Source organism: Trypanosoma cruzi, genomic scaffold, assembly GCF_000209065.1.
Source record: "Trypanosoma cruzi strain CL Brener 1047053516921 genomic scaffold, whole genome shotgun sequence".
NCBI classification, from domain to species: domain Eukaryota; phylum Euglenozoa; class Kinetoplastea; order Trypanosomatida; family Trypanosomatidae; genus Trypanosoma; species Trypanosoma cruzi.
In genome coordinates, this window is record NW_001849557.1 from 239605 (window position 1) to 251460 (window position 11856).

The 11856-nt window shown below is 46.3% G+C and overlaps 5 protein-coding genes across 5 annotated transcripts, besides 24 other annotated features; all 5 read right to left on the reverse strand.

The window, feature by feature from the left end:
• Positions 1-2862: part of a sequence feature (heterozygous, Esmeraldo-like haplotype) that runs on past the window's edge.
• Positions 639-696: a microsatellite.
• Positions 742-791: a sequence feature (CT-rich).
• Positions 1049-1077: a microsatellite.
• Positions 1078-1103: a microsatellite.
• Positions 1104-1183: a microsatellite.
• Positions 1330-1361: a microsatellite.
• Positions 1444-2367, reverse strand: Tc00.1047053508569.90 (hypothetical protein, conserved; the record flags this gene model as incomplete). Its single annotated transcript, XM_808744.1, has 1 exon — positions 1444-2367. The coding sequence occupies one exon, from the start codon at positions 2365-2367 to the stop codon at positions 1444-1446; it is 924 nt and encodes a 307-aa protein (XP_813837.1).
• Positions 2427-2448: a microsatellite.
• Positions 2502-2525: a microsatellite.
• Positions 2745-2773: a microsatellite.
• Positions 2863-2994: a sequence feature (areas merged during assembly that could not be assigned to a particular haplotype. This can correspond to areas where the two haplotypes were merged or to regions with more than two copies in the genome that were merged during assembly.).
• Positions 2869-2988: a sequence feature (A-rich).
• Positions 2995-11856: a sequence feature (heterozygous, Esmeraldo-like haplotype).
• Positions 3111-3175: a microsatellite.
• On the reverse strand, positions 3212-4057 carry Tc00.1047053508569.100 (hypothetical protein, conserved; the record flags this gene model as incomplete). The annotated part of the gene is made up of 1 exon (XM_808745.1): positions 3212-4057. One exon carries the CDS (start codon positions 4055-4057, stop codon positions 3212-3214), a length of 846 nt encoding a protein of 281 aa, XP_813838.1.
• Positions 4412-4446: a microsatellite.
• Positions 4549-4594: a microsatellite.
• Positions 4802-4855: a sequence feature (A-rich).
• Positions 4912-6492, reverse strand: Tc00.1047053508569.120 (hypothetical protein, conserved; the record flags this gene model as incomplete). Its single annotated transcript, XM_808746.1, has 1 exon — positions 4912-6492. The coding sequence occupies one exon, from the start codon at positions 6490-6492 to the stop codon at positions 4912-4914; it is 1581 nt and encodes a 526-aa protein (XP_813839.1).
• Positions 5924-5950: a microsatellite.
• Positions 6930-6953: a microsatellite.
• Positions 7061-7083: a sequence feature (AT_rich).
• Positions 7470-9719, reverse strand: Tc00.1047053508569.130 (6-phosphofructo-2-kinase/fructose-2,6-biphosphatase, putative; the record flags this gene model as incomplete). Its single annotated transcript, XM_808747.1, has 1 exon — positions 7470-9719. One exon carries the CDS (start codon positions 9717-9719, stop codon positions 7470-7472), a length of 2250 nt encoding a protein of 749 aa, XP_813840.1.
• Positions 10053-10087: a microsatellite.
• Positions 10198-10217: a microsatellite.
• Positions 10259-10284: a sequence feature (AT_rich).
• Positions 10460-11590, reverse strand: Tc00.1047053508569.140 (hypothetical protein, conserved; the record flags this gene model as incomplete). The annotated part of the gene is made up of 1 exon (XM_808748.1): positions 10460-11590. The coding sequence occupies one exon, from the start codon at positions 11588-11590 to the stop codon at positions 10460-10462; it is 1131 nt and encodes a 376-aa protein (XP_813841.1).
• Positions 11699-11738: a microsatellite.

Below are 11856 nucleotides of genomic sequence, written 5' to 3' on the forward strand. Positions count from 1 at the left end.
CCTCTTCTTCGCCCCAGCAGCAATTCTTCCTTTTCTGTCCTATAAATCTTCATGGATTTAGCATTTATTATTATATTTTTGTTGTTGTTGTTTTTCGTTTTTGACAAAGTCGCATGTTTTTCTTGAAAATACGCAGAGCGTGTCGTCCAGCTACAGAGTTCAGATGGCATGAGGAAAAATTAAAGAGCGATGTAAGGAAGACAAACACAAGCGTACAGAGAATAATAGGACAACGCATTCAGCAAGAAAAAGTAGATGCCTCTACCATAAATTCCTCTCATAAAGAAAAAAAAGAATGAAAGAAAAGAAAGTAAACATCCCATGCACACGCACACAAAAGCACATATGCAAGCCCTTCTTGGCGTCAAGAAGCATTGCAACGGAGGAAAAACTGAAATAACGTGAATTGCACTGTGACTCTTCGTGAAATAGGAAAAGGTGGTGGCAGGTTTCATCCTAATTTCCAGTCAAGGGTGTGGATGGGTTCTTCTCGTTGTGGTAAGAAGGGAAAGAAGCGGCATGCGGAAATATGTGGATCCATCTCGAATGCAGTCCTCTCATTATAACATTTATTCAACAAATCTTATCCAAATGTCTCTGTTTCTTCGTTCCCGTTTTCCGCCCTCCCCCACTCTTTATGATTATTTATTTATTTACTTGCCTTCTGTTTGTGGGTTGTTGTTTGTTTGTTTTTTTCCTTTTGATGCGAATGTACCCCTTTTCATTCACTCCTCCCTCTCGCTCTCTTTTCTTTTTTCTTTACTTTTTTTCTTTTTCCTTCTTTCTTTTTTACCGTCTAAACAGTTGCGTTCAATGAAAAATAAGGAGGCATTCCGTATTTACGGTTGCCGGTAACGACATGAAGACACGTTGCCGGATGTTCTACATATTTGTAGCATCGGTGTTTTCCATTCCAATACACGAGGCTCAATCGTCTTCATGCATTTCTGACTATGTGCGGTCATCGTCCTCCCTGCATGGGGTAAGCCAAGATGAAAAGTGGTGCAACACGAAGATGACAATGACAATAAACGGGCTGATAAAAATAAACAACAACAACAACTAATAATAATAAATATAATTAAATAAATAAATAAATAAATGACGAGGGAACTCACAACACCAACAGGAGTAACAACACACCTTCATACAACATAAACAACAACAACAAAAAAAAAAAAAAAAGCGGGAATAGTGAAGCTAAGGAATATCAATCATGACAACAGTGCAAAAGGGAAAGATATCCCCCCCCCCAGGCACCCTATTCTTCGAAATCCTCAACACACTTTTATACCCAAAAATAATTCCGTCGTTATTTTTCCTTCGTTTTTATTACTAATATTATTATTATTATTATTATTTTCCCTTGCATTCCTTTCCTTTTATTTCAAAGGAACCAAGGGACAGCGTATGGAAATGCAATTCACAAACGAAGTGATCAACTCAATGCGTCATACCACGTTGCATTGCAACACGCGTCGTTGAAGAAGACGAAACGGATTGTGGCAAACCGGCATTATTTCTTGAGTCCCTTTCACCAATTAAACCATACTGACTGAGATTTCTCGTGGAAGGCGGCGGTGGCGGTGGCGGCGGTGGAACGGAAACGGATGCGGCATTTGTGGAAACGAGAGGTGTTGGGACAATATTAAGGCTGCCAACACGGTTCTGATCTAGTCTGGCACAGAATGTTCGAGGGTCACTGAGGTACTCCGATGGACACAACGTTATTGGAATACAAAGATACGTCTCAGTCACGGTGTTACCATCATCGCAGTTGTTGGTGGAAACAACATTCCCATGAATTGTTGTGGATGTTGACGATTGAGCGGGAGGTGCCGAAGAATACATTTGTGTCGACAACGGTGGCAAGCGGGAATTTCCCACGGCTATGGCAGGCAACCTTGAGGTGCTATTGGCATTTTCTTGCCGTGATGAAGTAAAACGACGGTAGTTTCCTCGTCGTGACGCCACGGAAGATGAGGAACTTGAAGAGGGAGAGCGGGATCGGCGGCGGCGGAGGGACGCTCCTTCATTCACGTAGCTACGCTTCTCTGAGCGGTTGCCTTCGTGAGGACCTCGACTACGTGCCTGTTCCACAGTAAGCACAACACCCTTCAACACGTGTGGGTCCTGTCGCGCAATTCCCAGGGGTGGACTTCTGTACGATATCCAGCCGTACCCCCGCGAATTGCCTGCCGAATCCCGCTTCATTGTAAACCCCTCAAACTCGCCAAAGGCTGAAAAGTAGCGTTCAATGTCTTGTTGCGTGATGTGACGCTGAATACCTCCAATGAAGTAACGATAATCCTTCACGGAACTGGAGGTATCCTCTACCGAAGCAGCCGTTGGATCCGAAACTTGCATCGGTTATATTTATTATTACTGAGAGTCCTCGATGGATAAATATTGAACGTGTTCTTTTCTGTTGTTGTTGTTGTTGTTGTTTATATATATTCCTGAGTGTTGCTTGATCCTGAAAATGATGGAGTTCGTCCAGGCACACACACACAAACACACACACAAAAAAAAAGAAAAAGAGAAGGAATACTCGTGGCAATGGCGTTTGCGTGTGCGTATGTGTCTTTACGTAAACTCTTATTTTATTCGGTGTACAGTGAGAGTTTTACGTCAAACAGATGAGTTAATGGTGATTGTACGACGGTGTTCGGTGGTTCGGCCAGACGGAAATTACTACACTATATATATATATTGATAGATATTGCCTTTTTAAAAAGGTGAGGAAATAAAAAAAAAAAAAAGAAAAAAAAAATGGAGGAAGAAAAGTTCACTCCACCTCTGGCAGTTGTGTTTATATGTATGTATGCATGTATATTTTACCGTACAACGGAATCTGAAGAAGAAGGTAAAAAAAAAAAAAAAAAAAGGAGGGAGGGAGAAAAGGGAATAAAATAATAATAATAATAAGCCAAGCAAAAAAACACACAAAAAAAAAGAAGAAAAGAAAAAAAAAAAAAAAAAAAAAAAGTTATTTCCCACACCTCTCCCTTCCTTCTTCATGAAAAGGCGGCGACCACAAATTTGTCGCCACCACCTTTCACCCCTTCACAATCCCCATCGCTTCCATCAAATACACAATAAAAGCAAATTGTGTCTATGTACGTATGTATGTATGTATGTATCTATGTTTGTGCGTGTGTGTGTGTGTTTTTATTTTTACGGATATACTTGTACGCATACGAGGCATTCTTCAATTTGTTTTCCTCCGCATTTCCTGCCGTCTCTTTTTCTCCCCCTCCTCCATGAGTGCCAGTGCAATGGCACGGACAACACTCAAGTCATTGTCGGTAAAATTAAGCGCTGTATTACCTCTTTGGGTCTCAGAAATTGGCGCCGTCTGTCGTGCGGGTGTCGTGTCGTCATCGTCGTCTTTTTCCCGCAGTGGTACTGCGGCCTCTTCTCCTGCGCCCCAGCCGCTTTGATTCTCCATACCAACACCATCATCACTCTCATCCAAGCCGAGTCCACAAGCGAGTCGGAATGGCTTCATGGCAAAGGCATGACACAAACGGGCACTCATCTCAGATAAATGCAAGCGTTTTCGTCGATCCTTCTCGCTCAACGACCTCTTCAGCACCACAGGCTCAACATCAAAGTCCTCCCCGTCGTCTTCTGCATTGTGTTCGACAGAAGAGACCGGTGAGTTGCTTCTCTGCCTCCAGCCCATGTCGTCACAGAAGTCCGCCTCGGCCGCTCCAACGAAAAGCGTCGGTTTGTCGCCACACCGGGGGCCAGCGGAACCAGCGGCGTATAAAGGTCTGTCATGTCTACACCCCAACGAAGAACGTCCTGTCTTTCGCCGTGGAATCGCAAACGGGGGTTGGAGGAAAAAAGAAACCGATGTCAACTCGGAAACTTTCCGAGCGGGCTGCGTCCCCATGACCGCCTCCTCCCTCTCGCACACCGCGGGCCAAGCCAAGTGGTGATGAATCGTTCGCCGCTCCTCCCCGGCGCTCTGCGACGGATGCGTAAGAGCATCCCAGGGAAAGGCTTGGCATTCTTCATTGTCGCGGAGAAACACCTGCTTAAAGGACATCTCCACAGGCAAATCAAATGTATATATATGTATATATATACAACTCCCTTTTCCTACCAAAACAAAAGGGGATTTGTCCCGTCGTCAGAATGCCAGCCCAAAAATATTTATATCTTAGATAGACTTCCCCAGCCCCGCAACGCCCGCAAACACACACACACAGACAGACAGACAAAAAATGGGAGTTGGCAAGTGGCCAAAAAAAAAAAAAATGACTCAAACTTTTCTCTGCGTGAACTCGATCTCCGCCTTAAAAGTTAAACGCAGTTATTAATATTATTGTTGTCGCTTGTTATCTGTACCCAAAGGCCAACCACGGGCGGTGGGTAAGTGTGTGCATGTGAAAAGGCATTTAAGAAGAAAAAAAAAGGAAAAAAAAAAAAGAAAAAGAGGAGTGAAGAACCAAATTGTGTGGACACGCGCCTAAATTACCAACAAAGGAAGAAGAAAAGCACCACTCACTAGAAACACAGAGAAAAGAAACGCAATTGTTTTTTTTTGTCTTCTTTTTTTTTTTTTTTTTCTTTTTTTTTTCTTGCATATTAGTTCGTAAACACAAAACAAAAAGACACAAGAGTAAGAGAGGGAGAGAGGGAGAAAAAAACAAGAAAAATCCAGGTAAACTAATGTCTTCGCCTGAACAACAGGCGCCATTTCCCTTTTTTCCCCCCTCCATTCTCCTAAAATGCACACAACACCAACAACACACACAAATACATATATATATATAATGGGCGCACACACAAAAAAATGAAAAAGAAAAAAAAAAAGTTGAGACAAACAAAACACATAAAAAAAGGAGAGTGAGAAACGGGCACCATCCCCTCTCCCCTACAATTGAACAAATGGCACTCTCATTCGTTTCGTGTGGCTTTCTGCTCATTGTGGAATACGTCACCAATAATTTTTTTAATCCTCGTAATCCCATCAAGTTCCACAGAGGCAGTGTTACCATTGCTAGTACCCGTATTCTTACTAGTACTAGCGGTACTAGTATTACTAGCAGCATTATTCACGGTACTATCATTAATTTTAGTCGTGGTGGTTACTCCGGGTTGAGTAGTAGCAACAGGCGTAGCGAGAGCATGGCCTTCATTGGAGGGTTCCTTGTCACTCATATTTTTCGCATTTTGTTTCTTGTCGCTCCACTCACGGCCTGTTTGCATATTCCGCAGCTGCCTATACCGCAAGTCTTCCTTTCGTGGCTCAAAGAAAACGACACCGGGTGGATCCTTTGCACGGCGTATCAATCGACCTTTGTCTTCCGTAAACTGCGGCCACCCCTTCGCCTCCTCGCCCAATTCCATCTGTCGACGACGGGCGTACTCCAAGGCACGGAGCTCTTTCTCTCGAGAAGAGACCACCGAGTTGTAGTCCCTGTTTTCATCATAGAGGGCTGCAAAAACCCGCGCACCAGGACTCTGAGCGGCAGCGGCCTCACGCGTGGAACGAATGCGTTCATTCATCTCTTGTCTTAAACGATGCAGCTCCGAAATCTGTTCATATCGTGCCAAACTTTCAGACATTTTCCATCCGTCATCGTGTAACCAATCACGGTATTGACGATAGACCAACAATAATAATATCGACACCCCAAGGTACATCACAAGACCACGTAAAAGAATAGACGAAACAGGCATACTCCATGCTCTTCGAAGTTGTGCGTGAAACCCAAACGGATGGGAAGATGAGAAGGGATTCTCGGTATATTTTTGTTGTCGTTGCTGGTAGTTGTAGAAGCCCTGGGACCTCATGGGACCTTGACGAAAATACTCACCAAATGATGAGTCGTAAAAGCCCTGCGTGCCGTTTGAAGCATGGGTGTTATACGCCCCGTAACCAGCAGGCGACTGGTAGCGGTACCCACTGCTGCTGCTGCTACCGCTACTGCTGGCGCCTGCCCTTGTGGCATAATAACTTCCCCCGCGATAAGTATCCTTCTGTAATTTAAACTGTTCCCTCTCAATCTTTGACATGCCTCGTAGTCGATCGTACGCGACGGTAATACGACTCATCATTGCCTCATCCCCTCCAGCATCGGGGTGATTTTTCCGCACCAAGTCACGATATACCCTTTTTAAATGCCGCTGATCGCAATCCACCTCTACGCCTAAAATATGGCACGCCTCCGACACCTCTGAGAAGGTGGGAGCGCGACGCGGACTACTTGCGTTGAAGCGTCGGGCGCACAGAAGAGTGCAGAAATGCAGGGAGCTGCGTTGATACGTGGATAAAAGAGTGGTGTGCAGAGCAACGTGACGGTGAACGGAGACAAAACGGCAGCCAGTGGCACATGTCGACACACTTCTGGGACGCACCTGAGAGAACTGAAATGAAGACGACGACGACAACGACGGGAAGGAGCAACCGCCCCCCAATGGCGTTTGGGTTAACTCCGGCAGACAAGTTTGAAGAAAATTACGCCGCAAATGCATCTCGCCCCTGTCCTCCTCCCTTCTTCCCCTTCACTTGAAAGTCGCCAATGTCCCCGACAAGTGCCACCACCTGCTGCCTGCCCCGCACAGACACACACAAGCACACAAGCACACACTTAACCCCGGCCTCCTTTTCGTTTTTGCGTTCTCCGACTGTTGTGGTTCCCTGCTTCCTTTTTATTCTGATTCTTCTTGCGGATTTGAATCTCGCTGCTCTTACTGAATGGCTCGCGGTTCCCTCCAAGGCAAAAACAAAAAGCAATAAGGGGCAAAAAAAGACAAACACACAAACAAAAAAAGCACAAGCGCATACAACGCAAGAGAGGCATGAAAGTATCGGGCGCAGAGAAAATAAATTCAACGTGGAGACAACTACAGACCCCTCCCCACGCATGTACGCACGCATATCACACACCACGTCCACTGCCACAAACCGGTTTTTTTTTTTTTTTTTTTTTTTTAAGCACCGCTTTGCTCCATGTATATACGCATCGGCACACAAAGAGCCATGCTCAAACAAACAGTCCAACACGCATAAAGAATATTTGGACAACGCGGAGAAAACTACAAAAAAAAAATTTAAATAAAAAACAACAAAAGAGGAAATATATATATATCTGCAAGCGAAAAGAGAAAAATGCACCTCACATGAATGCACCCTCCTTTCCGAACACCACTTCACACACATACTCATTGGTCCTCACGCACAATACAAGATATAACTTGACAACACTCATTTCATTATCGGCCACTCTTCTTCTGGTCATTTTGCTGCCGGTTCCAACTTCAAAGTCGCCTCACACACCTGGTTCCCTCCTCGCCTTCTCTCCCGTAGCGTATATATAGATATATATTTATGTGCATCTTTTCGGAGAGAAAAAAATACGCGTCGTTCGTCTGTATTTACATTTTCTGTTTCTGTTATTATTTTGTTAACATTTTTGGTTTCCATTTTCTTCTTCTTCTTCTTCCTTCGCTCACTGCAGCCCAAACTTCATCTCGGCCAGTGAGGAAATCCCTTTACTGTCATATGTGCAGCGCCAGATGGTGCGGTGCGGCAACTCCAGCTGTACACAACTCTCCGCGGAGGTGCTGCCAAAGTACGCTAGCAGCGTTCGCAGTACAGCCTGATGGGCGACGACGACGACGATGCGATCGGCGTTTTCAAGTTCCATGATCACCGGCTCCAACCGCAGAACTAAGTCCTGGTAGCTCTCCCCTTCCGGGTAACGAAAGGTGTACTTGTTGATTTTGCGGAAATGGTCAATCATCGGGTGCTGCGTGCGCACCTCTTCAATTGTGAGATCCTCACAAATACCGGCGTGAATTTCATTGAGACTACTCCAACGCACATTTTTAATCCCCAACAACGGTTCACTGTTCTCTACGGTCTGAATCGCACGGCGCAGCTGACTCGTCCACACCTCCACTTTCACCGACTTCTCACACTGAGCCCTGCAATCGCTACTGCAGAACCCTCCCGCTTTATCATCGTCGTTGTTCACATGTCCTTCTCCGTCTACCGTCTTTTTTGTATCTGCGCAGTAGTGCCTCTTCAATGAGGCCAAGAAGCCTAATATTTCATTGGCTCCTTTTTCCCCATCGGCGCTCAGGACAGAATCCCCACCAATGCGATTCTCAGCGTTGTATATCGACTCCCCGTGTCGAACAAAAAAAATGGGATGTTGAATCTTGTCTTGTGTCAGATTCATTACATATGAGACAATGCGGCTTGCCGTATAACCCGTCACACCGTGCACTTCAATCTCCACCGAATTCCACAGTTTCATATACCGCCGCCCTCGTTGCTTACTTCGTGTCTTTTTCCCCGGTACTTTATCCTTCTCACGTGACACATCGCCCAATGTCACCTCATCATCAGAAGGTCCTCCAGGGCTCTGGCATGTAGACGAGAGCGTGGAGTACACTTCAGTGAGGTATTCAATACGGCGTGCAAAGTCTCGCTGAGCCTCACTTGCATTCACGTCATGTGGGTACTCTGACTTATCATGCAGCTTCAATTCATTAAACTTTTGATTCCTTTCATTACTTCGGATAACTTCCATAAAAAAGGTTTGTGAAGCCAACGGAGAAAAAAGGGCCTCCGCCTCATCCCGCAGCTCCTCCGTAATGAAATCATCGTTCACAACGAGTACATCTCCGCCACGAGCATAAAACGATTTTGCGTCGAGAGCATACCGCTCGAGTACACGTCGATAAAGACGACGTTCGACACTATCAGGGTCACAAGTAAGTGCACGGAATTGTTCTGCGCACACGTAGCCCTTTTTCTGTGATTTCCCCATCATCGGCAAAGAAGACTCAGGCGATGAAGAGACTACGGGATCGGATATATCCTTTTGCTTCGCAGTTATTCCCGTGTCTCTCTCACTGTTGCTGCAAGTTAGCGTCGGTAATTTTTTCGGCGTCCCCTCCGATTTGGCAAGCGTACATTTGGCTGAAGAGGAGGCGTCATCAACCGGTAACATGTTGCGGGCATCGAATCCTGAATGGCATCTTTTGTATTCAAGTAACAGACGCCGCCACGCCACTTGAACGTTCAATACTTTTGCGCGATAGCCGTGCCATCCCAAATTTCGGCATATCCTTTGCGCCAGAAACGTTTTGCCCCGCGCAGGGAGTCCAACCATGATAATGCAGAGTGACGCCACACTCTCTTGAGCATCACTGCTGAAGTGCTCGGGTCCCTGACGCGTAATAGGAATCGTATAGTTGTCGAGCAAGGGAGTCAATACATTTAGGGTGGAGTCTGTGGCGGACGGCCGGCTGCTCTGGGAAGAAGATAAAACACTCCGGACAGCTTCGCAGGAGAGAGCCGTGGGTATACGTCCGCGCGCCAGAGAACAATTGGCGGAAATCGGTGGGTTACCGCAAGTTTCTGGCGATTGCACCGAAGTGTCTTCAACGGTCATTTCTGGCTTGGCGTTCGTACGAGACTCTTCTACACTTTCGGCTTCACGCAGCTCTTTAAAATATGCAGCTTCACGCCAACTCCATTCTTTAAATGGGCGAATCGGGCCTTTAATTAGTTCAAGTAGACGTGATTCACGCTCGTCGTCATCTGCCGCACTCTTACGTGCCTCATCTGCGGCTGCAGTGGCGAGGGGGTGGGTGTCGGCTGGAGCGATGGGGGTATCCGACGGCTCCACGGATGAATGAACCGCCCACTCATCCACCTCCGTGTGGTCCCTCACATCAACGCTCATTTGGAGGCAAAAAGGTGCCAAAGAAGCAAAGGTGCTCCCAGAAGGTATGGCCAAAGAAAGATGGAGAAAAGGGAGAAGGAAGGAAGGGGGCGATGCGTGTGAACTATCGTGAATATGTTTTATACAGACAATATATATATATATATGTGTTCCCTTTTACTCGTTTCCTCCGCGTGGAAGAAAGAATATACTTCCACAGTATAATTGCCACCACGCCTATCCTCTACCCAGTTCTCTTGTAGCCCACAAACCAAAAGCGTTATGTATAATGCAAATACAAATTTTCCCCCAACCAACCCCGCTCAAACATACGTGCGGCAAAAGGCCAAAGATAAAAGAAAAAAAGGAAAGAAGAAAAAAAAAAAAAAGTGAGTGGGTCTCGCAGTGCGGCCATTGCCGCGGTACAAGTGACATACGAGGAAGCAATAATTCAGCGCCGCCAATATGTATTTCCTTCCAGATGCCGAATCTGCCGCCATTTTTTTTTTTTTTTTTTTTGTCTTAGGCGACAATCCCAAAAAAGGGCGCGTAAAACGAACAAAATAAAAATAATAATAAAAAATAACAAAAGGGTTCGATTTTCTCGCAGCATCATATCTGCATTGTAACCCTCTCATCCCTTCTGTAAACATTTGAAAATCCAACTCTCCTTAAAGTCAACCCTGCCCTCATGCAAAAGACCCTTTTGCGCCGTGTTTTCCTGTTCTGGCTGTCTTTGTGCTGCAGGAATGTGCATGTGGTTATTTTTTCTGCTCCTTCCTTTCCTCTCCATGCCCCTTTTCTCCTACGCCTCCTCCACTTGCCATTGTGGATGTGCCTGATGCTTCCGTTGTGTAATAACCCCGTCGCGCCACTCGCTGCCGTGACACGGTTGCATACACCATGCACACAAAGGCAAAGAAGACAAGGGCAAAGATTCCAAACACAAGACGGTACCCCACAGCCGCATCTACAACAGCTGCCCTCTCCGCTTGCTTCCTCAGCTGCATAAACTGCAATTCCACCTCTGGACTGAATGCGGCTGAAGTGGACGCAAATGAGTTTGGAGGGTACTGGGGACGGCCAGGGTCGCCGCCCAGGCCATCTCCCAAGCCGCCCGTGCGCTGATATTCACGGAAAAGACGATCCATCGCTGCCTGAGCGGAATGACCTTTTGGTCCAAACATGAACGAGAGCCGATGTAAAGCGCCCCTCCGCCGCCGCCCATCCGACACATTCCACGGTGGGGCCTCCTCCCGCATCCTCTCCATGCGCCGCTGAAAATTATTAAATTCCGCCGTTGGGCGTCGTCCCCGGCCTGACGTCGTGCCATTATTCGCGTCCTGTGTGCCCTGACGTTGTTCGCGACTTTGACCCTCGTACGCACGTTGCGCTCGCTGTTGTGCCTCGCCATCCGCGCGAGATACAGACAAAATCATACGTCTCTCCTCTCGGCTGTATTGTCTTAATAACCGATAGGCTTCCACACCTCGCCGCATGTTGTCTGCAGCCGTCGTTTCACTCCTTAATGTCTCCGCGTTGACACCACTGTACTTCGTTTCATGGTCGCCGTGATCGTGGGAATGGTCGCGGTGGAGTACATCGGGGTGACTGGTCTTGGCAAGCTTCTGAAAGCAAAATTTAATGTCGCCGTCCGTCGCATCGTCTGGGAGGGAAAAAACACGCAGTGCGGCGCGAAGCTCCTCGCTAGACACTGTGTGCTTCGTTGCGGTACACCGAGACGAGCCAAATATCACCGCACACTCTCTTTCCGCCCCACGGTCTCGCACAACTCGTCGTATTACAGCCGATGTAAAACGGCCGCCGCTCATACCGACATGTTTGAAAGATCCATACATAAAGATTCCCCCACAATGGACCACAACCACCATATATATATATAAGTATATAACTACTCCCTGTGTATTTGTGTGTATGTTCTATGCTGCTAGACCACACAAATAAAAATACAAAGCAAGAATGTCATGTAAGATATACCCAAAAAAAAAAAAAAAAAAAAAAAAAAAAAAAAAAAAAAAACTTAAACGGTACAGAGGCCACTGCTGACACGTCACAGTTACCCCAAAAAACTTCATTCTTTTTTTTTTTTTCATGAAAGAAGGAAGAATGTTGATGCAAACGGTACCAAATTCACAGC